This window comes from Carassius carassius, chromosome 3 (assembly GCF_963082965.1).
Source record: "Carassius carassius chromosome 3, fCarCar2.1, whole genome shotgun sequence".
Classification (NCBI taxonomy): domain Eukaryota; kingdom Metazoa; phylum Chordata; class Actinopteri; order Cypriniformes; family Cyprinidae; genus Carassius; species Carassius carassius.
Window position 1 is genome coordinate 14,780,757 of NC_081757.1, and position 26,353 is coordinate 14,807,109.

Genomic DNA, 26,353 nt, shown 5'->3' on the forward strand with positions numbered 1-26,353 from the left:
AGGGAAAGATGCTCTATTTTTTTCTCACCATGTCAGAATAATCAGCCTTTCATAATTGAAATGGTCTACAACATACTTTGAAGAAATGAGTCAATGTAACACTGTAGCACAGATAAACTTGAGAGAAAAGTGTGCACCGAGTAAAGAGACTAATATTATGTAATTAATTCTTGAATCTGTACATTCAAAAAGAGCCTGTACTGTAGAACGCAGTTTTCAAAACAGTTATTGGTAAGTCGAGTTTTAATGTCTAATTTAGTCAAACAATGTAATGAGATATTTGATCACATTGATGTAATATTTATTTTTCTAGCCCAATGGAGGGCCAAGCAGGCAGAACTTTATGGACGTGCTGCTCTGGATGCCATGAGCCCAGTACAACTGCCTGTAGGCGTGTTACATAATTATCTGTTAATAATAGCCTCATTAACAGAATTGATTACTGTTAATTCCTTAGGCATGATGATAGAACCAGCACAGCTATTCGCAGTGCAAGCGATTGTCTTGCAAACCAAAAAATACCATTAAAAAATAGACAGCAGACAGTTGTGGTTTCATCACTCTTGCAGCAAGGACTGACACAGATAAACCAAAGCATTTGCACTGAACCATGTTCTGTTTGATGTACATTACAAGCACTTCTATGGAAGTTCATTGTATTGTTGGATATGTTAAAGAGTTAGTAACAGTAAACGGGCCACACTCTTGACGGGAGGTTCAATTTTCTTTTGGTTCAGACAGATGACATGCAGGAAATGGACCGAGATTAAGCTTAAACCACCAGACTCCCTTTTTTCCTCTGTGGGCTGAACCCATAAGCTCTGAAAACACTACAGAGACTACAAATCAGCAAGAAACAAGAAGACTGAACTGCATTGCAAGATGAGGTGAAGATGCATGAAAAATCTGCAGAGAATGAGTTTAATTTCACTGAATAGGTTTTGCTCTATGGCTGCAATTAAAAAAAGTTATGAAGCAAAATGTCAGTAATATTAGTTGTAAATGCCCTGGAAATATCAAATAAAGTACCTTTTAAATGGTTACAGTTCTGATGTCTTATTACTACGCCAACAGCTACAAAAGTTTCAATGCAATTCTCTGTATGGAGCTATACTGTAATCAGGAGACCAAACATTTGAATAGTTTATCAGGAATCTTGGATAAGAAGAAAATCACTTAAATCTCAATAAAATACACAAGGTCGCTATTTCTCAACTGATATTTATTTTTAAGCAATAATGAAATAGAAACTGTTGATCTGAAAGCAGATCTCTAAATGGAGCGATATTTTAATTGAAACATTTAAAAAGGAGAGAAAAAAAGTCACTCATTGGCAATAATCACACCAAGTTGCTTTAAAAGACCTGAACATCAAGTAATACTTTATTGAGAGCTTCATATTAGGCTGGACAATTTTTCGATGCACGTACATATTTTAAAACATTAATATAAAAACAATCCAGTTTACTAGAATTAAGTCCAAATACCTGCTCCTGCTATAAAAACAATAATAAAAAAATAATAAAAACTTTTTACATCTTTTCTACATCAACTCTAATGAGAAGTAAGTATGTGAGGCCAGTGAATGAGAGAACAGTGCCTTTAATAGCAAGTGGAAGCCTCTCACATCCTCTTGGTGACTTTTTTAAAGAGTGCAGCAGGCCTCAGTGAGCTCAACTTGGGCTTACGCTGGACGAGCTGATGGAGGTTTCCTTCAGACACACTCCGTACTACTCTACGGCTTGGCTCATTCTCTGATGATACTAGATGTGGTGGAAGAGAACAAAGAAAGAATAAAGATTAGAAGATTATTTTAAAAAAAACTAAAAACAAACAAACTGGAAAATCATAACAGATCGCCAAAAATATTGATAAGAACTTTTTCTTGAGTGCAAATCAGCATATTAGAATTATTTCTGGAGGATCATGTGACACTGAAAACTGGAATAACAGCTGCTGAAAACAGCTTTGTATCACAGGAATAAATTATTTTAATGAAATTGAGCAATTCCAAGAGGGTCCTAAATAGGCCATTTTAAATTACAATAATTCCACAATATCTGTGGTTATTCTGTATTTGATATTAAATATATGCAGCCTTTTGAACAATAGTTCAACAAAAAAATGTCATGCCAAATGATAATTTTTTTTAGTGAATTGACGGCATGATTATTTTTAGACACTGGTGTTGTATATTCAGCAGTCATGCCTAACAACACTTTACTAACATGGCAAAAACCACTGTAATGCATGGCCTCTAGTGGCTTATTACTTTATGAAACGGGTAAATTCAGCCAACTTGTGGCATTATATTACTAAGGAGAAAGAACACGCATAAGCCACTGGGAGTGGGAGGAGGAAATTGTGCACTTCTGGCTGTGCGCCTGACATTCTTTCACAGCTGTCAGCCGGCCCGCCCATTACACTACTACGATACTTTACCAAACATAATGGATTATGTGAGTACTTCATAAATGGAATATAATAAGAGACGCTTATGTTACACTTCCAAGATACAAATGGAAAGCCCATAGAGGGTAACTATAATTTTTTTTCACATTGAGAATAGCATACTAACCTCCAAAATGTCGGATTCGCAGTGGTTTAGAGGCCTCGCAGAGATCTCTCTTTATGCGCTTGGGTGCTGCAGACGCGGCCTGAGAACTGTCTTCTTTCCCAGTGCTGGAACTGATACAAAGAGCCAAAAAGTTAAATTTTGGAAAACACCAAGAGTGCAAAATGTCAACGAGGCATGATTTGAAACAGCCCCAGCGAACAGGTCCCATAATAAACACACACCAGTTGAACTTGCGCTTGACCTGAGCAGCTGAGGTCATGGCCATGTAGGATGGTTTAGATTTTCGCAGGTCTAATAGTGAAGGGATCTCCAACCTAGAAACCAATTGGAAAGAAACATATTTACACCAGCCAAAACAGAACTTATTAATCAATGCAAGTTATACAGTTTTCCCACCAAATTATACCTTTTAGCTGGCTCATTTCCATTGTTAGCACGCAGTGCCCGAAGTGTTGTGTGGCCAGGGGGTTCAGGTGATAGGATGACTGTGGCATTACCACCTGATAGGTCCTCATTGTAACCAATGTCGATAGTGGAGTTTGGATCAAAGCTGCTTGAGGTGTGCGGCTGCTCCTCAGGAGTGTACTGCAGCGGGAACATGCCCTCCTGTTTTAAGACCTCTTGAACGGCAGGGGGGTAATGGGACAGCACAGGATTGGGCCCATCCTCATCTGGGTTTGCAGGAGACACAGACAGCTTCCTCCTGATTGGTTTTTTAAGAGGACATTCAACATTTCCATCCTGAAGTTGAGGGCTACAGCCTAAAAGAGAAAAGCAGCACAAAATTCATCAGCTTCAATGGAATACATCACCAAATGGAAAATACTTCCCATGAAGCTTTAACGGTTTTAATAAAAAACAATAATCTGAGATATATTGATCACTTCCTAATCAAAGATAAAATGTCAACAACAACATTATGATCCAAAATGTCAAATACGCATGTAAACATTTTAAATAGTACACTGTGTAACTTCTATGTTGTAAAAAAAAGTAACTTAATTGATTTGACATAAGATTATAATGTTAAAGTTCATATGGGAATAAAACTGTAGCACTATATTGCAACATAGATATGTATATGCAGATGCCTCATTAGTGACTCTATAAGGAAGCCGTCCACCATATTGTAATGGTAAACTTGACGTCATTAACCAGAGTAATCACTGAATATTTCAAAGATTCCACAATCCTGCACAGAACGGCTCAACGGCTCCGTGCGAACCTATAGTATGTGAATGACATCAAGTTGACCGTTCCAAGATGGCATCTACGTGCCTGGAACGGTCGAATAGGGAATCTATCCATATCTATGTATCGCGAAGACTAATGAAACAAAAACACCTGTTTCAAGAATTGGAGATGTTTGCATTAAACATGCCAGTCACAAATTTCAGATATTCCAGAGTAGAAAGTGCTTGGGCCATTAATGTATGAATTAATTTGGACCAACACAAGTAACTCAGTGTTGTTGTCATCTGATTTGTGAGGCACATTGCTGAACACATCTAGCTCTCACACACACTTGAGTTTTCATTACTGAAAACATACAAACATTATTTACTATATATACAACAGCGAATCATTTATCCACGCTTGTCACGCAAGTATTTCAAGAGCAGGTGCTTTTGCGCCATCAAGACAGACAGTACATGTATGTGTGTGCTGGTGGGTGTGTGTGGGTGAGGAAGGCAAGGGAGGCTCCAGGAAGCTGTTGGAGGGGTCTGACGTTGGATATTGAGTGGCGGAGTATGCCGGAGCACGTCGCAGTCTGGCCGCACACTGACTCACACGATGCAGAAAAGCGAGGGAGAGAGAGACACTGCGGCTGCATCTTAAGTGTTCTTGACCAATCGCGATGCTTCAGAGCTCCTGCTGGTTAAACTGTTGACACACAGCCATCTCTCCTTCTCTCTGAGTCAGTGCTGATTCTCAGAAATCTGGATTGCATGGGAGAGGACCTGACATCCTGTTAATGACTAATGACTCACTTTTTTTAGCAAAAGAAGTTTGAGAACTCAAAACGCCTCTTATGAAAGTTAGAGGGACTGTGCTTTGCTTCAACTGCCTTTCGAAGCCGGCAGCTGTAAAGCACAGTCGATATAACTTCATTTGAGAGGCACAGGGTGATCAGGTGACAATGCAAAGAAAAAAAAAAACAGAGAGGATGGGCGGCAGACAGTGATGTATGGCCCAGAGCGGAGGCAGAGGAATAGGTGCGATAAGTAATTGGTGGCAGAGTGCTCTGGGTGGTGTATTTTTGGCTGGTGGGATTAAAACATGCATGAGGCGCTATTTCTGGAGGAAGCCACTGCGGATTAGGGTCGCCTGGCTCTCGCTCTCTCATTGCTTGCTTGCTCTCTCTTTTTATTGCAGAATCGTCCTCGCCCAATCCAGGAGCGTTTCATACTATATGTAATAGCCCCCCCTCCCTGCACCGAGCAATGATTTTATGAATGAATTTCAGAAGGGCGGAGTGTCGGCGCTACTGAGAGGCTAGACGTAGATGGCGAGGTGAGGAGGAGAGGCAGACAATGGAGATATAAAGAATGATTGATTAAAAAATAAGCAGCGCACAGACAAAAACATACAGAAATGGGAAAGAAAAGACTAAAAGCAATGAGAGGAAGGAGAATGGAAAGAAACAGACCGCAGGATTAAGTCTGTGAGGCAGTCTCGTGCGTGTTGACACGTTGACCCCTCCTGCTTCTGTCTTCTATTCCATCACTATTTTCCATCCTTTCATACTCTCGCTCCCTCTCTCCACCAAGCACTTGAGCATGAGTGCAGAGACAGTATAGTCATGAAGCGCGTCGCTGGTGGGGGTGGGGTGGAGCTTCATTCATAACCCTCTCTTTGAATCCATGGATCTCTTTCAGTTCCTGCAGACAGAGCTCAATCTCTATTGTCTCTAAGTATGGAACGGAGAGCAGGGCGACCTGAACACTAAGGCAGATACGATTAGTCGACATTGTATTAGTCAAGTAGTCGTTTGCTCTCCTATGACTCAATGTAATACCCTGCAATAACGCAGTTTGACCTGTAGAGCAAGACACTGATTCAGCTCTCCTGATGCAATTCAAGAGAAGACCCAGCCAAACACAGCCGAACCTGAGGCTGCGGATTGGTTTTTGGATGAATATGTAATTATACACCGTGCGCTTCCCTCTCAATAACAAAATAAATACATCAAAATCTAACAGCGGTGAGAAAGCAGCAGTTAAAAACGCATCTGATTACAGCGACGTGGATGTTTGCGAGGGCTGTGCAGTTCAGTACCACAGTAAAGTCCAGTCAAGTTTATTTGATCTAGCTCAAGTTTTCATTATCATAACCCTATGAGGTATTTTAAGAGAGATTATGTTGTGAATAAAATAGATTATCCAAAATTAAAACATCTAATCACTTACCTTTATTTTGCTTGTTATCCATATGACTTACAAAAAGAGATGTTTGGCAGAATGAATGTGTCTTTCAGTTGCTTTTCATATAGCTAATTAAAGAGTGAATTAGAGTTTCTCTGCCTTCTCATTTTGTGTGCAAATATATTCATTTGTATAAATTAATTGTATAACTGTAAGTACATAATGACCTTCAAAAGCTGAAGTGATTACCTTTATTTATTTGTTTGAATATGAATAACTCAATATTTTAACTAACTGCAAAGCTGAATAATCAAATGTACAGAGTAATCAGTGAAATAATCGATGGTTAGACAATTACTCCATCTAATAATTGTTAGATTAATCGGTTATCAAAATAATCTTTTGTTGCAGCCCCACTGAACACAGCTCTTATTTTCTGCTGCATGAATTCAAGCAGGACCTGTTCGATACTGTGAACCTTGAAAATAAGCATCTCTTTTTAAAAACCAAGTAGAAAATGTATTTTGGAGCATGTTGCAATGAATTTGGGATAGAAAATGGGTTTGAAAAATGAATTTGAAAAATTGGACAGAGCAGTTACACCAAAACTTAGAAATTAGCAAAAATTTGTGTGAACTTAAATCTGTTTTAAAGGAATAAATGCTATATTTCATGTTTATAACAAAAATGAATTTAGAGGTCATGAATATTGCATTTCATTCTCTAAGTGGCAACAATGAAATCTTTCAAAGCCAGGGATTAGTTTGTCCTTACAATAGCTCCGTAGAAACAGCCTGGAAACTTGTAAATGTGCTTTTTTTGGTCCCCCAGCGGACTGATAAAAACCTGAATGCCATCTTTGTGTGAAATATGCATTATTATTTTATTGTTTCATTTCAGGCAGCAAACAAATCATTATTCATCATTTTCAAAAAGCTCCATTTGCCTCCACTGAAAATGAACTTTTATACTGTGCTGACCTGGTCAGACCCCATATGATGTTTGAAATGAATCATTCAAATTTAAACAATCATTGGACGGGGGGGTAAACGTCCTTGTCAAAAATGAGGAATTATAAACATTGGAAATTTGTTTCCAATAAATACTACGCTTGACAAAGCAAAATATTCCAACACTATCAATGCAGGAGTTTACAATATACTTTTTCCAAACATAATTCTTAACAGTATCCGTCTGTTTCCCCCCACTTCCCTCTTTTTCTTTTTTGCAGGTCTCTGTATTTTCCTGAAATGTGTGCATTTCCCACAGCGTGTCTCAATCAAATGAGGAACACCTGTTCTGCAGCAAATATCATTACTCTCCATTTACTGAGCAATAACTCACCACTCCTTCAATTTCCCCAAGCTTTCCTCTCTTCCTTTTCCCCTTTCTCCCACTACTCGATTCCCTCTATCTTGTGAAAAGCTTTTTTTTTATATTTCATTCGGTCAGCATGGAGGATGTCAAACTCCTCTTTTTAGTTTCTAAGCTAAAATAAAGTTATTTACATAATTATGTTTCATTTTTGCTTTTATTTATTTAAAGCACTGACTTGATTTGACTCTTAATGAAGATTATCATTAATGATATCACAGAGAATGATTGATGTATTTAAAGGGGACTATTGTGAACAAAGTTAGTTTACACAGCCTGAACGGTCTAGCTGAGCCTTCACAACTGTCACACACACACACACACACACACACACACACACACACACACACACACACACACACACACACACACACACACACACACACACACACACACACGGGCTGTCAGTATGAGCAATGTGACAGATTTGGGCAGCTGGATTCATGACTTAAGCAGAATATGTTGAAGCAGACATTGGGGGGGGGGGGGGACACAGAGATGAGTTTACCTTTAGATAAGTGTGTTGGTCTGAGACGCTGTGAGGTTCGGCGTGTGTGTTTCTCTGAGCCTGAGTGAAGAGAACAAATTGTTATTCATTTGTGCTGGTCCTTTTCAGTCCAGCATACACATCACACAGGAACTAAACACGTCTTAAATCAAGACACATACATCTGTCAACGTTCACACAATGCAGATCGCATTACACTGACACGGAGAACAGTAAATCACCAGGCAGACATAAAATGAGATCACTATGAGGTGGCTGTGTGACACAAATGAGATGGCTCATCTCGGGAGCAGGAAGTTTACTGACATTTTCTTTTGGATTATTTCCTTGCGTCCTCGGTTGTGGACATTACACCAACACAGGAAAGATAAATAGCATCTCAAAAAGATATAAGGAATAATAGTTTTAAAAATGATCCAAAAATAAATAAAATATGTTAAAATAAATCAACATAATCAGCATTAGAAAAAAATACAAATAAATTAATTAAGCCAAAAATCTATCGATTTGTCTGATGGTTGCAGTCATGTTTATCTTTTAAAATTATAATTATCATTATTTGCATATTTATAATCAGCATCAACAAAATTGCTTTTTTTTTGCTTGGTTTTAGGCTCAGTAGGATTTTTTTTAAGGTTATTCGTTTTAAAGTTCTTATCAAATACAGTATATATAAAAAAAAAAAAAAAAGTCAGAAATGTTCTATTTTGATATATTTTAAGCAGGCATTACTAAAATCACTAAAGTCACATGATCCTTCAGAAATAATTCTAATATAGTGATTTTGTTCTCAATTTAACGTGTCCTCAATAATACAACTTTTGAATGGTAGTGTAGTCGTCAGACATTGTGGGGTCAGCTAACTCATATATAAGGTTTTAGTGAAGCGCTTTATGCATCAGCATAGCACCAGTTTCAAGAAAGACTATGCATTAATTGCGAGATGTTTCGCTACAGAAAGAACATTTCTAATTTGAAAGTTTACTGTTTCATCGAGATTTCACTCACTGCATGGCGTGCTCTGGTGAGACACGAGGTGTGAGAAAGACAGGATGGGCTGTAGATGAGTGCTTTCTGTGCCACCATCATCCCTGTCCTCTGCTTTCTCCTGGTCTGCCCAGACCACACCCCTTTCTCTATTCACCAGCCGCTCCAGCTCCTCCCACTCAGCGTCATCTGTGGCAATGCTTGCAGCCTTCAACGCCAGGTGCTGTCGACGGCAGGTGGACAGCAGGGCGTTCACCAGCCTGACAGGACAGGTGGAGAGCAAGTTGAATGATACAGATGGAGGCATTTACATTGCAAATTTCTAATTAATCTGAATAACACAGAGAACTTTCTAAAAAGAACCATGCAGAACACATAAAAGAACACATGGTTTCCCACAAACACATAGGTCCTGGGTGACTAAGCTCAGAATTATGAAACCTGGTGCAAAACCTCTATGAGTGTTGACTCATACTTGTGCGTGTGAGTGTTTTCCTGGTCTTGAACACTGATGAGGTGGCTCATGTGCTTGATGTGTTCCTGAAGGTCAGTGATCTGCAGGTTCAGCTGATTGCACTGCAGTTCCCTTTTCAGCTCCTGTATGCAGAAACACAAAGAAAAATGCAACAATAATTGCAGCAACCAGTAGCTCCATCCACATCACCTTGATATTATTGCTATTGTAAGCATATCAACATCATGCTTTCAATAGAACAAACAGTTGGGATGAAAATGCAATCTAGTTAAAGGGTTAATTCACCCAAAAATTGTATCTAGTTTTATGTCTTTATTTGTCTGAAAGAAGAAATTCATACACCTAGGATGCTTTGAGGGTTAGTAAAACGTGGGCTAATTTTCATTTTTGGGTGAACTAACCATTTAAAATAAACAAGAATGATATTTGATCATTTTCATTTATATGCACCGAAGTAACAGCAATACATATTCAGCAATACATTTAATAAATGGCAAGGAAATTACAATAAATGGCAATATTTAGTTGAATATGTTTACCAAAACATTTTAATCAGGCATCTAAATTAATGTGTTAATTTATGCAATTAATTAAAAAGGAGAAGTAACAGGCTTATGTTCTATGATATGGAAGAAATGTTACTCAATTCAAAGCTTTTGTAAAACTAACATATTTGAAATATTAATTTAAGGGCTGTTCTAAGCAAATATCGATTTGCAATTAACCTGCATAATTTTGTTTTTATTTCATTGACATTCAATCATTTTTATAAAAGAAAAATGTAGATTTTTGAGTGATGATGCCAACAAATCTTTCAAACAGTTATGAATTCTTTTAAATAATTAAAACTTATTTGGATTTTAAATCACAGATGCTTATGCTCTCTAAAGACAAGTAGCAAAAGATCAAAGATCAACTCAGAAATAGCTAAAAATCATGCATTAAAATCAACAATATTGGCAATTCATTTGACATAGTGAACACAAATGATGCATATAGGCTGGGACAGTCTACCATCTGTTAGATGGCAAATTTTAAATAGAATATCAAGCTCAGGAGTGAGGCTGTTGTGGCTTTCTGGGTGAAGAAGAGAACGACGAGATTAAACCATCTCATCTATGCGCTATAATGAGAAAGGCAGCATAGGCAAGACTCTACAAAAATGATGAAATGGCTTAGATGTTGTTTTTAGTCTAGCTCCTTGTTTTCTTCTGTCTCACTGAAAATGCACTTTCTGAGGAGTCTTCTACCCCCTCTGACGCAAGAAAACGCAAAACAGCACAGCACAGAACATTTGATGGGCGGGTGCGTCACTACTCCGTTCTACTTCCAGGAAAAGAAAAAAAAAAACAGGAGCAAAAAGAGAGCGAGAGAAGAGGTGTGTGGATTTAGGTAAGCAGCTGTAGGGAGTGATGAAGGTAAAGCATTGATTTTCCTTTTATTAAGACATCCTCCGGTGGGGAAATGGAGAGAGAGAAGCTAAACAGGGGATGAGAGAGGTTTCTATCTCTAGAGGTTTCTAGAGAGTTTCTATCAAAGGGCCACAAATGAGGGCAAAAACAAAGATTGCACGATATTTTCAGCTTGTCCATAAAAACCACTGTCAAAAGGTGATGTTTTGCATGTTTTTATATGTTCTGCTCCTACATGCAGACTGATTAACAGTCAATGCTTCAAAAAAAAAAATATCACTGCCAAATTAAAGGCTCAAGTACATGAAGATACACAGTTGCAAGTTTATGCCAGTTCTTCAAGAAGATAACACTAGCCCTCTTTAAGTGTATTTGTGTATCTGATGAGCTCAAGATGAGCTCTGCTATTCAGGGCCTCTGAGGATCATGTCTGCATCAGACATCACAACACTGTAGACTGGCACCCTAGAGCTTCAATGCTCGGCTAGAAAACATGAAAACATTCAATAATGGCATTTCGAAAAGGATAACAGGCCAAGGCAGTCCACTCCGGGACTGAAATGAGCCCTAAAAATAAAGAAATATCACAATAAGCTGAAGGACAAAAACAACAACATAAATCTGTTGCAGGGGTAGGCGGAATGATAAATCCTTATATCACGATATACAATACATGCTATTTTTGCAGCAAATTCAAACTCACAATGGTTTATACATTACATAAACATGAAGAACAGCCTATTTTCCAAGAGTCTAGTGATTTCTTACATTTTAAAAAGCCTTTTATCTTATTTGATTATCTTTATTTATTTATCTAAATTGGAGATAACCCTGAAGATAAGATTATTCAAAACAGAAAAATGATAAATCTGGCCATCAGTGCAAAAGTGGTTTCAAATGAACAAAAGTACTTTATCATTAAGCAATCAAAATGTTTTTAAAAGACATGTCTCTAGACCTTGCTCTTTCTTCCTATTCCCAACAGTTTGCTTTTGACATTTTTAAACGCAAAAACGCATTCTAGGTGAATGGGCCCTTACACTGCCTACACCGAATGCAAGCGAAGTCCAAATTAAATCGCTCTCATTGCAATCGACAATGCAGTCTACACTGGAAGTGCATGTCTGTAATACAATTTGTACTGTGTGCAATTTTTTATTTGAGTCTAGCATAAGCTTTACTGGTTGACCATGTATGTGTACATGTATACTGCCCATGCAGACCTAAGCTGAAGTAAAAGTGACCCAGCCCTGACCTCTGGAGAATGTCCTTCGTGTCCAAGCAGCTTCATCTCGTTTTCGATGCGGTGAAGCCATCCCTCGTTCTCCTGGAAGCTCTTTTCACTCTCCATCAAGCGTTTTTGCAAGTGCTCCTGACGAGACTTCAGGGAGGCCAGTTTACGCTCATACTTACAGGTGGCCTAAAACAAAACCATGACTAAATCAGCTTCACACACATACTGAATGAATTTCTGTCACTTTTCCAGTCATTCATCATTTATAGACAACCATTTCTAGCGGGGGGCTGGGAGTGAGCATGGATAGAAGAAATTTGGATAACTTACAGTACCAAACCAAAGATTTTTTTAATGCCTTTGAAAGAAGCCTCTTATGCTTACCAAAGTTGCATTTATTTGATCAAAATAGTATCAAAAAAAGCAAAGATTTAAGTGTAATATATCTTAATTTGTAATTTCTTCCTGTGGTGGCACTGCTGAATTTTCAGAAGTCATTACTCCAGTCTTTAGTGTCACATGCTGCTTCAGAAAACATTTTAATACACTTATTAAGTGCTCAAGAAGCTTTAAAACTTTTCTTTTTTTTTTTTTTTAAATAATCATTTTAGCTTTGCAGGTTCTAACATTATGAAACATCATCAACTTAATACTATTAGCTGAATAAAATAATAAAATTTCTTACCAAAACCAATAAAATAACTAATTGAAATCACTGAGTTTAAAACAACCTTGTGTTTGTGTGTGTCATCAGTTTCATTACCTTTTCCGCCCTGCTGTCAGGGAAGAAGATCAGACTCTGCTGATGCCACAGCTCTCGGTGTCTCATAGTCAGCCGGCTTTCATTCAGCTGTTTCTCGATGTCCAGATGCTCTTTACGGACCTGCAGACGTGCCGCAAACAAGCTGCGCAGGGACTCAGACATCCTGCAAAACACAAAAGACATTGAGTTATTGTCTCCATTCAATGGATGCCACTCTCACTTTTCCTCTCAAGTTCTGCGTTACAGACGTTGAATAGTAGTTAATGTATATGCTCCAGAACACAAAGGCAGCACTTCACTATGATTTCCTATTCTGTTTATATTATCTCTAGAAAAAAAAAAAAAAGGTTTCAGAGAGCATGAGCAGAGAGCATGAACTGCTCCTGACCTATAAGAGGTCATGGGCTCATAAGGACCCGGGTTCAAGTGCAGCCTGGGTCATGTCCAAGACAAAGTCCTCTCTCACTGCAACTTACTGTCAATTTCCTCATTATACTATCTGATAAACACAAAAAACAATAAACAAACTTAAAGAAAATAAAAAAGTGTAACAGAATTAATGGAATATCATGGTTTATATAAAACTGTTCAAAACGGCACCCAGAGCCTACAAAAAAAAATTATAATAATAAAATAAAAATATTGTTGACTCAAAATCAGTTAATAAACATGAACGTGCATATTAAGACAATTACAGTGGATGCACAGGGCTTAGCAAGATGATACATTTTTCAATAATTACTTTTATTCAGCAAGGATTCATTAAATTGATTAAAAGTCATAATAAAAAAAATTATATTTCAAATAAATAAATCTTGTTCTTTTAAATCAAAATCTAAAAAAAAAGGATACATTTCCACAGAATCAGCTAAACACTGATAATAAGGAATGATTCTAGAGCACCACATCAGCAGATTAAAATGGTTTCTTAAAGGTACAATTTGAAAAATATTTGCAGAAAAATATTCAAAAACCATAAGGCTAGTGTTATATATTTTGTCCAGCTAATTACTAACAATATCTCTAATGTTTTCAACTACTTGTAAATCATGAGAAAATTCCCATTCTAAACAGTGACACGGGGCAGTATGGAATGATATTGCGGACTTTATTCAAAAGGCATTGCAAATTGTATTTGCAATTGCGTTTCAATTTGTGGACGCATAAAATGTGACAATCATTTATAGGGCAGTGCAGTCACCTGTCAATGACATTAGTTCCCCTTTGTTAACGCCTTTACTGACGTAGAAACCACATGACAACAGTGTCGTGGACAAATGCGGAAGTAGCTTTGCGACAAACTTCAACTAGAAAGAGATGCCGATCTCGCTTGTGTTTTACTTGACAGGTGAGTTGTTTTGATTCGTATCTTTACAGAAAATGTAAGCTATTATAATGATCAACAAGATAAGAATTATGGGGCATACACGCCAAATGCGGGGCACCGCGTCTGATCAATAGTTTGATCGCGTCTTTGCATTGACTTTGTATGTAATCTACTCGCGCAAATCGCTGAACGCGTTAAATCCATGATTTATCTTTCCGTTTGATTGATGGCCATCAGCGGTTGGGTGGAAGACAACAAATCCCATCATTCCACGCTCCTCCTTAGCGTCATCAAACCACGCGATTGTTATTGTTTTGATAGTGCGCCCTCTAGTGGCAGGTCCTACAACCTGTACCTTTAAGTATCACACAAAACTAAGGACTGAAAATTCTGCTTTGCCAGTGCAGGTATAAATTACATTTTAAAATATATTAAAGTAGAAAACAGTTAATTTTTCAAAATATTCTAGCAATAATTATTAAATACAGCCTTGGTGAACTGAACACGTATATACAAACGTACCAACCTCAAACTTATGAATGGTAGTGCAAGTCGCATTGAGAAAAATGTGAAGCATATCTGACAGTTTGCTATGAATGCTTCTATAATAACAGAATATATTTCACCTTACTGCACCCTTTTCTCTTCTGTTTAATATAGGTAAGTGCTAAAGGCCCTCATGCTCTCATTCAAACATTTCTCCACTGAGAGCCTTCAGTGCTGCAACACTGCATACGGCTACCTCAATGAATGCTTTGAGATATCACCTGAACTATGTGTGGGCGGTATTAGTTTTGATAAAAAAAAAAAAGAAAAAAAAAGTCCATTGAGAGAGAGTGCAGAGGCTGTATTTGGGGCCATAATGTTGGTGCAGTGCCGACATTGCCAGACTGCTGCATTATTAATGCTAAGCACCTCTCCCTCTCTCTCACTCGCTCGGCAAGTTGTGAATTCTGATGCCGGTGAATGAAACACGTAGGAGTGAGACTCATTCAGCTTTTTCCCCTCCTCCTTCCCTCCCTCCCTTGCTATTTTCCCTCTTTCTCTCCTCCCTCCAACCTGTCCTTCATTTTCTCCCTCCCATCTACGGATGCTGCAGTGGTTTTTGTTGACAAGAACCACACACACACAAAAACCGAATGACTGAAACTAGAGGCTGAAGGGTGGGGCGGTGGAATGTGTTGCAAAACGGATATACATTTCCCGTCCAAAACAAGCAATAAACTAAACAAAAAAAAAAAAAAAACGTGCAAATTTAAAGACACCCTAAAGTCTCGACTCTCCACTGGGCTTGATGAAAAATGCAGAGGTAAGGAGACCTCCACCTGCGATGGTGTCTGGCTTTGTCCTGTGTACTCTTACTCATGAATAATTGATGCGTATTCAAAGTTTCAAAGGACAGCGTTAAAGAGCTGCACATCACACATGGCATAAAATAAACAACATCTAAACAAACAAAAACACAGGTCTCAAGACGCATGCTGGTGCCTGCAAACAGAGTTTGCCGTGTCGCATGAGTGCACACTTTTGGATTGAACATAGACACACGTGCTGCTTACTTCTCAAATTCGACTCTCCTCTGGACGGGGATTGGATTAAGGGCAGGAACCTCCACCTTCCGCTCTTCGTACTCTTTGAGTTTCTGTTTCAGCATGACAATCTGCAAGCACGTGCACACACACAAACACACTCTCATTAGGCAAGCTAGTCTCATGCGGATTAGACACATCTCACCTAACAGGAGAAGCAAACCAGATTTACAGAGCAAATAGTTCCACATTAAGACGTAATTAAGGATGAGATTCATTTTTACCTCAGCTTTCTGCCTTTCACAGATGACAGCATACTGGCCAATGTGACTGTCCAAGCTCATCACGTTACTCCTCAGCTGAAATACAGGGAGAGAGAATCAGAAATATGATCTATATTATAATGATACGTGGTGAACTCATGGGTGAGTTGAGGCATGTTGTTGGTCGGGGGACTGCTGAAGCTGTGCTTGTATGTGTAGGACTTACAGTGGATTTGATCTCCTTAGCGCGGTTGGCATATTTGAGAGTGTTGTGTGTATCTTCATAGGAGAGCGAGGACGGGCTGACGTTCGCGATCATCACAGTTCGGCAGTTTCCACCGAGAGAGTCTTTGAGGAGCCGTGTCAGCTTGCTATCTCTGTATGGAATATGTGTCTTCTTACACTGAGAATAAAAAAAAAAACTAAACTAAACCAAAAGCACAGAGAAGTCAAATTCTAGAATATCACAAAAAAGAACGCCAACAACACACAAAAAACATTGACTGAAATAAAACTGATATAGCCTTCTAAAACTCGGCAGAGATTACATAACTAGGCCTATATTTCATTTTAGACCGTTTCTGATTTGAGTTCACATTTCATTTACAATGGATCTGCCACTGATCTTCACCAATCCATGACAAGTTTTTTTTTTATGTAAGTGTATGGAGAACATTTGCGTTTGGATAGTTTTAAAAGCATTTTAAATTTTCCTAAAATATGCTAAAAATGATTACAAGGCCACTTGCAGTAAAAACTTAAGGTACCCCAGAGTATTATGGAGTAATTCAGAAATTTTACATTTCAAAATAAGCCAATTTTAAAAGCAAAACCAAATTCTCACTTCTCAGTAAATTAGAATTTTTTTTTTTTTAATAACAGAATAAAACAGCAAATATCAATGATACAGACTGACCCTTCTAGCACATTCTTATAATTTCAGATTTGTCTAATCTCAACAAACATGTTCAAACAGCTAGTTGGCACTCTGGCTTTCATCTTGCTGGCCTGTCTGCCCCACAAACGAAAGCATTCACAAACTGATGGTCTAATTAATCTCAGGATCTAGTGACTGATACACAGTCCGTATCTCAGCATCTACACAAAAAACATCAAAGCCAAGTTTCCACGGGCTGATGTGGAACAGTTAACATACATGGAGAATGACAATTTGCCAACACAAACATAGGGGAAAACACAGCGGACAGGGGAGGGAAATGTGGTATATGTGATCTCGTCCAGCTGATGTCTCAAACTATAGCCTACATCTGGACTGTGTATGGGTTCATGTTTTCATTATAGTTGTGAATCAAGTGGTGGCCTGCTGGGAACTTCACAAACTCCTTTGCAAAAGGGTGAAATAAAGACCGTGGCCCATTTTTCCATAGTTTTCTTGTTCTCTGTCAGGAACTTTGCACTAAAAAAGTGGGCATTTTCAGTGATAAAACACCAGCTTATGTAACCTAAAAAAAACATACAAGCAGGCACCATCACCATAGCTAGTCTGTGAAAATCCACATTTCTGAAGGCAGCATGTTCTCTCGGTTGGCACGCCTGTGTTAGCAGTTTGTGTGAGTGCGAGTGGCCTGTTTCGGGCCCTCCCAGGAGAACATGGGTAAGGAGAGCCATCTGCGTGACAGGTTAATTTATGCGGATGGATGGCATGAAAACAATACCTATGAAGCTGCCTGTGGAGGGGACAAACCTCCTCACCTTACACACACACACACCCGAAACACTTCGGCATCAAACGGCAAATACAAAAACCACAGAAGACACAACATAAACACGAAAGCACAAATAAATCAAAAGAATCCCAAAAACTGAGCCAGAACAACAATGAATGAGATCATAACTTTAAATACAATCAATTTACAAGAAAAATGAAAAGAACATGCATCTGGCTTTGACAGACAATAAACAGAAAGATGGCCTGCACTGATCTAGCACCAAAATAACTCAATTGAACATGAGGTTTTTGACCAATCTCATATTTATGGGTCACCAGCTTGTTAAGATTTAGCTGTAGTACAAGACAAAACAAAGATGTAGTACACATGCTGAAAAACTCCAGCCAAAGCAAACGAGGAAAAAACAGAACAGACTCAACATTTAAAAAACGGTCTCTCTCGATTTTGCTCTTCAGTAAAATAAACACAAACAAAGCCTGCAACTGAGATACTTGGACATGTGCTAGAACAAGTAAACTAGTCCACAGTACTTCATCACTAAAAACAAACATTTGAGAAAAAACAGTTACAATAGTTACGCACGCTCATGTTTGTGTGAGCAGTCAAACCTTTATCATCACCCAGAACAAAGCTCTTCAAACGGATTCAAAAGTTTGGGGTCAGTAAGAAATTTACAATTTTATTCAGCTAGGATGCATTAAATTGATCAAAAGTTATACTCTCTTTCTATTTCAAATAAATGCTTTTCTTTTTAATTTTCCATCATCAACTACTACCCATTTTTTACATCATTTTACAAAAAAAGTTTCAAAAACATTAAGCGGAACTGTTTTCAAAATTGATAAGAACTTGAACACAAAATAAGCCTATTAGGATGATTTCTGAATGTGAATCTAACTGGAGGGATGTGTGCATATACCTTTGCAGATGTTCTTGTTCTATCAATCTCAGTCAGAGATACTAGGGACCGGAGTCACCACAATCATATTTTTAGAGCAAGTTCATTTGATGTGCACTGCATGGACTAAAATGCAGTCAAACAACTGGTTACATGTTGTAGATAAGCTTATGGAATATAAGGCACATCCTTCTTTGTGCTGTTGCCAGTATTAGGACCATCAACATCTCTCAGGTTATGAAAACAGAAAACAGTGATTTTGTGTGGTCGGACAGGGAAATAAATGTAAGTGTTTAGGAGGTGAAGAACAAGAAAAACTACTTGGACAAAACTGGCTTAATACCTAAGGCTGATGATACACGGAGCAACTTTGGCTAATGTGCCATCAACGAATAACCAGGTGAGACACAGGGCCCACGATCGATGGAAGTATCCATGTATAAATTTGTTACCCATTCTCAATGGGAAAGTGCACAAGCAACATTGCTCAAAAAAGTTGCCCCATGTATCATCTACATAAGAGTTTAAAAACAGCAGGAGCTGCATGAAAGTGTTTAGAATTAAATTCATAATGCAACAAAACCGTGATATTTATTGCAGTTAGGTGTCACTATGGTTACAGGCATTACTGAATGATATCACTAGTTAGAGGTAGAGACTGACCTCAGTTACCTGTTCATACTGGATCCTCTTAGTCTGCTTTTGTACGCACAATACGGTTTAAAACATGTTTTTGAGTCTTAGGTTGCATTTATTTGATAATCAAAACAGGCTTCAGGATCCGAGACATACACGGCAGCTTATTCCCACCTAACACCTAAAAATATTTAAAGAATGGTTTATAATAGCTTATGGCACAAAACAAGCACCGCAAGGCAGATTTAACAGCCATTTTCTAAGACTACAATCTATATCCGTCACGGGCTAATGGGAGTTGGTGGTAAATTACCCTCAAACCGTCTCCGAGACGGAAAATCTGGATACAATTCCACACAGTGTCTTTGGTGGAGGCGTACTGAAATCAGCACTAGTGAATGAGCAGGACACACAGACACACACAAAGCAGCCCTGAGGAAAGGGATAAGTGTACAGAACAGAGTCTTGAGTTGTAGGTCTCCTGATTCTGATAGCATCAGTCCCTGAACCACAGAGCCAGCGGAGCCTTCGGGTTTGTCCCAAAAGCAAAGAAGAGAGGCGAAGGCTAATACCATCAGAGCAAATGTGCCACAGCACAGTATGAACCCAGCTGACCCAGACTGGATAAAGACCAACAAAGGCTAAAGTGAAGATAAGTTATAGTGATACAGTAAATACATTTGTTTACAGTACAGCAGGATTGCAGGTAATTGGTTTTATGGTAGATCCACACAGAATACCAATACCTACTGCATGCTTTTGTGTTAAATTGAGCTTAAAAGTATTTTTGATGCACTCATTGATAAAATCAAGAAATTGTCAATAATAGTGAACAACAAATATTTTATCAATGCAAAGAAATTTGGCAGCAATGGTCACAGTAGTACAAACATATTATTGCTAAAGAAAAATAAGGAAAATTGGCAAAAGCCACAGAGCAAGATGCAACAGAAAAAAAGCATGCAACAGGTATGGCAGCATATTATATTAAATATTTAAAGACTCAGCTAAAGACTCATCTTTTTCGCCTGCACTTAACCAACTAACACTAGCACTTTTCCTTTTCTTTATAAAAAAAAAAAAAAAAAAAAAAAAAAAAATCCTACCTATGCGTTCTATACTAGACAAACTGAGACTTGTCATGGCATTTGTATACTGTTGTTGTTCTCTTGTTGACCTGACTGCTTCTATTGTTCTCATTTGTAAGTCGCTTTGGATAAAAGCGTCTGCTAAATGATTAAATGTAAATGTAAATTTAAAGGGCATAAGCATAGAGCCTTTATGGTTAAGGTTGTCATGCTAAGAGCTTGCGTTAATGTGGTTGGAAGGTTTTTTACGGGTATTTATTGTTACAGTTTCAATAGTTTAAGCATTTCCAAATTTGCCAAACAGAGATTATTTATCATTAAGTATCACAGATTATTAAGAGACTCCAAAGTTAAAAAAATATGTACATGGTCAGAATTTTTATATTAAAGGTGCTGTATGTAGGATTGACACTAGTGCTTGAACTAGGTATTGCAGTCCAAATCAAATATTGGAGAGGGTTTTTTTCTTCCAGCCCCTCCTCCTCAGACTAGATTGCTAGATTGACGACACCAACAAGAACCAGCTCACTTGACGAAGAATGAAATATGTTGTGTTTTCAACCAACTTGCAACCCAGGGGGGCTGAAATACAATTGGGTAAACTGGCAGTGGGGAATGACATTTCATCCCGGAATGCACATTTTCAAAGGAGAATAACTGACTGTAGTATTGTTTTTTCAGATAAACAAGTAAATATCTGAGTGTGCTACTAATAAACAGTGTAATCATGCATTTGTGTAAACAGTAATATACGTATTGCTCTTTGTGTTAAGCCTTTATATTGATAGATTTAAGATCACAAGAAGAAGGTGATTCAAACACCTACACATTCCACCAAATCACATCCCATGTTTGCAACATCCAATTTAAATCCAAAATAAAAAAAAAAAAAAAAAAAAGAGATCTCTTTTCAACAAGATCTGGGTAATCCCTCAATATTAACAGAAGGTGTAGACCTACTTTGGGGTTGGCGAGCGTGTTGATGACATTCCCTAGGGCGAGGAGGGAGCGGTTGATGTTGGCCCCCTCTCTGAGACGAGCCCCCTTGGTATTGGTTGCACTGGCTCTTTCTGAGCCGGCCAGGTCGATTAAGCTCATCTTGGCCACACGAACATTTGGATTGAGACTGGCTGTCTTATCCTGCTGCCTCAAGTAGATCTGAAGAAAAAAGATGGCATGAGAACATCTTTCAGCTAGATTGAATATTTATAATTTTGCCTGACAACTTTATAAGCCAGCTGACACTGGTTTGAACTGTGCAGTTAACTCTGAAACATCCAGATCAATAGCTAGAAGACTGAGATGTTGGATTGCAGAGAAGATTAAAGCTTTATTGCTTTTTAAACAAACTAGAACTGTAATAAATAGAGAAGCCAAACAGCTTGATTTATTATTGCCTCATCAAATCCTCCAGGAAGCACAGAAATTCCTGGAAATTGTCCGTTCACGCAAATCAACTGGTAGCGCACGCTCAATATCAAAACAAGAGGATTAATGTAAAGTTGCTCAAACCCCACAGGGTGACTGCACACAGAATGAAGTCTAGCAGCGTAAAAACAGTTACACAGAACCAGATGTGATATTTACAGAGAAAAGAGACGAGATTGATAGAAGCCTTTTACCTGGAATACGGCATGGGAGCGGGAAGACGTGGCGTTCATGTCAGTGGGGTGCTGCGTCCGGTTTCTGTTACCATGATCAAGAGCTTCAAGGATGTGCTCTGCAGATTTGGGCTACAATGTAATGATATAACACACACATGCACGCACGCACACCATCAGACAAGGCAAATCAACGACAATTCTTTGTGGACTATATTGAGATGAATCAAGGTCACAGAAAATGCACAGATGACACATGCACCCCAACTTCACCTCGTGCAGGGTGAGTCCTTGAACAACAACTCCATTGGATCCGTCCTCTCTCACCGCTAATGGACCAGAGTTAGTTAGCAAATCCCGAATCTGCTCATTATAAACCTGTTCAGGAAAAAGTGCAGAACCCATTGGTCATAACACAAAAGGGCTGACTAACTCACAGGTCCAATAAGCCAGAGCTAACAGAAATATAGCAATTCTTGTAAGATGCACTCAGTATATTTCTCATTAATTAGGTACTTCAAAAACTAGCATTGAAGCTGAAATATTTTGAGTTAGTGAGCTTCTGCATCAAAGATTATAGAAATACAAAGACAGTTCACTCCTATACTTATGAATGGGAGAAACTGCAACACGCAAAATGGCGGGATAGTCCTGCCTGCTAAATGAAAGAGCCAATCGTTGACTGGTGAAGTCATTGCATCACTGCAGTGGCTGTTAGAAGCTCCGGTTATATAGCACAGTTATAAGCGCAGTATACTGTATACTGCACATGCACATTGGCTGGTCTAGCTTGAAAAATAAGCCTATTAAACACTTTAAGCATAAGAAATGACATTCATGTGGCAATTCATTTCAGATTTTGTAGCTGATTTGAAATATGTAATTTAATCATGAATTCAGCAATTATTTTTTGAGATTTCAGTTTCCCCCCATTCATAGATAGCACTTTGTCTTGTGTGAACTGCCTGGAGGCATTTCAAATACGGCCAGTTGGCCACAGAGTGAACAGACTTTCCTTGAAAGGGACTTTGTTTCGCATTGATGCTGCTAAGGGTCTAAGCCTAAAGTGACTGACATTTTTTAGTGCAAGATAAATAAATAAAACTTTGAGTGCAGCAAGATTTTTTTTTATTATTATTCTTTTTTTTCCAGCCAGGTTGAATTAAATTTGACAAAAGTGAAGGTAAAGTCTTTTACATTGTTACAAAAACATAATATTTAAATTAATGCTGTTCTTTCGACATTTTGGTTCATCACACAATTCAGACAAAAAAGTATGTCAGTTTTCACAAAACTATTAAACAGCACAAACTTTAGTTATAATATATAAAATAAGAAATGTTCCAAATCAGCATACAATAATGAATGCTGATGGATCACGTGACACTTAGTGTCGTAGACTACAGTTAGTTACAGCTGCTGAAAAATCAGCTTTGCCAACACAGAAATAAACTATATCTACTATTTATTAAAGTTGTAATATGATTTCACAATATTACTTTTTACTGTATTTATCAAATAAATGCAACCTGGCTGAGCATAAGACCTCTTTAAAAAAAAAAAAAAAAAATTCCCAACCCCAATTATAGAACTGTATATTAGTAAGGGATTAGTAAAATATCCTCGAGGTATTAAAGGGTTCGTTCACCCAATTTGCAAAATTATGTAATTAATAACTTACCCTCATGTTGCTCCAAACCCGTAAGACCTACGTTTATTTTTGGAACACAGTTTAAGATATTTTAGATTTAGTCCTAGAGCTCTTAGTCCCTCCATTGAAGCTGTGTGTACAGTATACTGTCAATATCCAGAAAGGTAAGAAAAACATCATCAAAGTAGTCCATGTGACATCAGAGGGTCGGTAAGAATTTTTTGAAGCATCAAAAATACATTTTGGTCCAAAAATAGCAAAAACTACGACTTTATTCAGCATTGTCTTCTCTTCCGTGTCTGTTGTGAGAGAGTTCAAAACAAAGCAGTTTGTCATATCCGGTTCGCGAACGAATCATTCGATGTAACCGGATCTTTTTGAACCAGTTCACCATCGAACTGAATCATTTTAAACGGTTCGCTTCTCCAGTACGCATTAATCCACAAATGACTTAATTGACACCAATGACGCCATTACGTTGAGCGCAAAAGAACTGGTGAACAGTTTTCTTCAACCGGTTTATTGAATCAAAACTGTCAGAAAGAACTACTGGTGATCCGAAAACCGATGCAACCGGTTCTTGACTCGTGAATGAGTCATTATCTGGCTCGGCTCGGTGTTCATCTCTCTCTTCACAGCAGTTCAGTCAGTGTACTGTTTGAGTAAATGAATTACTCCGGGATATTGGTTTGTTTGAACTCAGAGGGAGTGTCAGCCACATTAAATAAGTTAACAGCTTAAGTCATTTGTGGATTAATGCGTATTGGTGACGCGAACCGTTTAAAACGATTCAGTTCGATTTGGTGAACTGGTTCAAAAAGATCCGGTTACATCGAATGATTCATTCGCGAACTGGATATGACAAACTGCTTTGTTTTGAACTGTCTTACAACAGACACGGAAGAGAAGACAATGCTGAATAAAGTCGTAGTTTTTGCTATTTTTGGACCAAAATGTATTTTCGATGCTTCAAAAAATTCTAACTGACCCTCTGATGTAACATGGACTACTTTGATGATGTTTTTATTACCTTTCTGGACATGGACAGTATACCGTACACACAGCTTCAATGGAGGGACTGAGAGCTCTCGGACTAAATCTAAAATATCTTAAACAGTGTTCCGAAGATAAATGGAGGTCTTACTGGTTTGGAACGACATGAGGGTAAGTTATTAATGACATAATTTTCATTTTTGGGTGAACTATCCCTTTAATAATTAAAAACCTACAACAAATCATAACTAATAAATCCACAATGCGGTTTAAATTCAGGGAGAAACATTGAGACCTCACCTCAAGATAAGAAAAAGCTATGTTAAACACTTTTTCCTCCTTGATGAGATCCATACGCGCAAAAAGTTCGTTCATAGTGAGAAACATCACTCCTGGAGAATCACTACTACCCAACATGGTGTGTGTTTTTCCTGCTCCTGTAGCTCCATAAGCAAAAACTGGCCAAACGAAAAGAGACACATTTAGGAATAAAAACATTATTGATAAACCAGCTATCATAATATGACATTAAAAAAACATTCATGAGAAGCATCAAATAAATCCATAAATGACCAAATTATTAGCATGATAAATAAACACCAACCAAAATGGGGGGGGGGGGGGGGTCAACTTAAAAGGCCATGCTCTTGTAGCACTAACAAAATGTGAAAATGGCCCCAGGTACTTTAATTTATGAAATACTTCTTAATGAAATACTGTTATGTTATTCACGGGTTTCAAATTCCGCACAAAGTTCTAGCAAGACAAAAAATATCAGCCACAAAAACTGGATGATAAATCTAGGTTTCGCTGCTGAAATCAAGTACATGGCAAAGAAAGTAATTTTCAGATTCAATGAAGAGAAATCAAATGTCTCACCAGTGCAGTTGTAGCCATTCAGAACACCATCCACTATTGCTTTAGTGGTGTTCTCAAAAACTTCCACCTGTGACGAGTCCTCCCTAAACACGCTGTCAAACACAAACTTGAGGTCCTTATTGGCTCTGCGCCGCACATCCCTGTTGCCTACCCGCTGTCCCCGGAAAAATGTAACTTCTTCCTCTTTAGGATCAAAGATAAGCATGTGGTTGTCGACTACTTGGACAACCTTTTTGTGATTTCCATCCTTTTCTTTGTTGTTTAAAGGACGGACACGGACCACCACTTTTACGTGGCTGCACACCTCCCCATCTGACATTGTCCTTTTTTACAGCTTCCCACTGAAAAATCTGCTTCTTAATGTTTGTGTATCTGTATAACACAAGAGAATCATTTATAAACAGAGTTATTTCAAACGAGGCATATTGCAAATAATTCTTCAAGAAAGACTGCAACATTTCCCTATGACACTTATTTCACATTCTCCACTCAGTTACTTTTGGATGTCAAGACAGAGGTAGCCATGCTGGCAAAGCATGATTTGTTTTATTGTGACTTGATACTTTTATAAATAAACTCTAATAATGAAAATTATAATAATATAATTAACATTAAACCTCAGATTATAAGTAAGCCCAATAGGATTCTCCTATAGACTTTACAAAACATGTAACGTTACGTTAAGATATAAGGCCATTGAACTCTGTAAACCCCGTGCTAATTTACTGTAACGGTGCACTAACAAAAGCTCATTAAATATATCATAAACAGGCTATACATCAGATCCATATGTCTGATACGACTGGTTTTTAGTTTAAAACTCTTATTTGCATTAGTTAATAGCATCTGTTAGCGTTGTGCTAAAAGCTGCAGCTAACTGGTCATCCCTTTCATTTCAATTACAAAAGATAAAGTTAACGCTGTAAAATGCGTATGACCTACCATATGATACAATGTGAATCCGCGACGGATGCTTTGACTGTTGTATTAAGATAATTTGTATTTTTCTATATTTAACTTTAAAAAAAACATTCGAACTGATAGTAAGCAAAACCAAAGCCCCAGTAAGCGCGAAGATTTCAAACACAAGCTGCTGTTCCG

General features: G+C 38.0%; 1 protein-coding gene across 1 annotated transcript; it reads right to left on the minus strand.

The window, feature by feature from the left end:
• Positions 1-1,350: 1,350 nt before the first annotated feature.
• On the minus strand, positions 1,351-26,338 carry kif18a (kinesin family member 18A). The gene is made up of 18 exons (XM_059530284.1): positions 26,195-26,338; positions 25,253-25,624; positions 24,674-24,831; positions 22,003-22,107; positions 21,751-21,861; positions 21,089-21,286; positions 16,042-16,218; positions 15,837-15,911; positions 15,583-15,683; positions 12,697-12,859; positions 11,955-12,119; positions 9,288-9,409; positions 8,834-9,072; positions 7,826-7,885; positions 2,985-3,339; positions 2,800-2,892; positions 2,579-2,688; positions 1,351-1,763 (listed from the first exon to the last, which is right to left on the minus strand). The coding sequence occupies exons 2-18, from the start codon at positions 25,569-25,571 to the stop codon at positions 1,624-1,626; spliced, it is 2,691 nt and encodes an 896-aa protein (XP_059386267.1). The 5' UTR covers positions 25,572-25,624; positions 26,195-26,338; the 3' UTR covers positions 1,351-1,623.
• Between the last annotated feature and the right edge of the window lie 15 nt (positions 26,339-26,353).

Bases quoted from the DNA above. Each gene is read 5' to 3' on its own strand.
- kif18a (XM_059530284.1), bottom strand. From the start codon at position 25,571: ATGTCAGATGGGGAGGTGTGCAGCCACGTAAAAGTGGTGGTCCGTGTC. The intron at 16,219-21,088 runs GTAGGTCTACAC...TTTTATTCTCAG, and splicing joins ACACGCTCGCCAACCCCAAA to TGTAAGAAGACACATATTCC. The intron at 15,912-16,041 runs GTAAGTCCTACA...CCTGTATTTCAG, and splicing joins CTAAGGAGATCAAATCCACT to CTGAGGAGTAACGTGATGAG.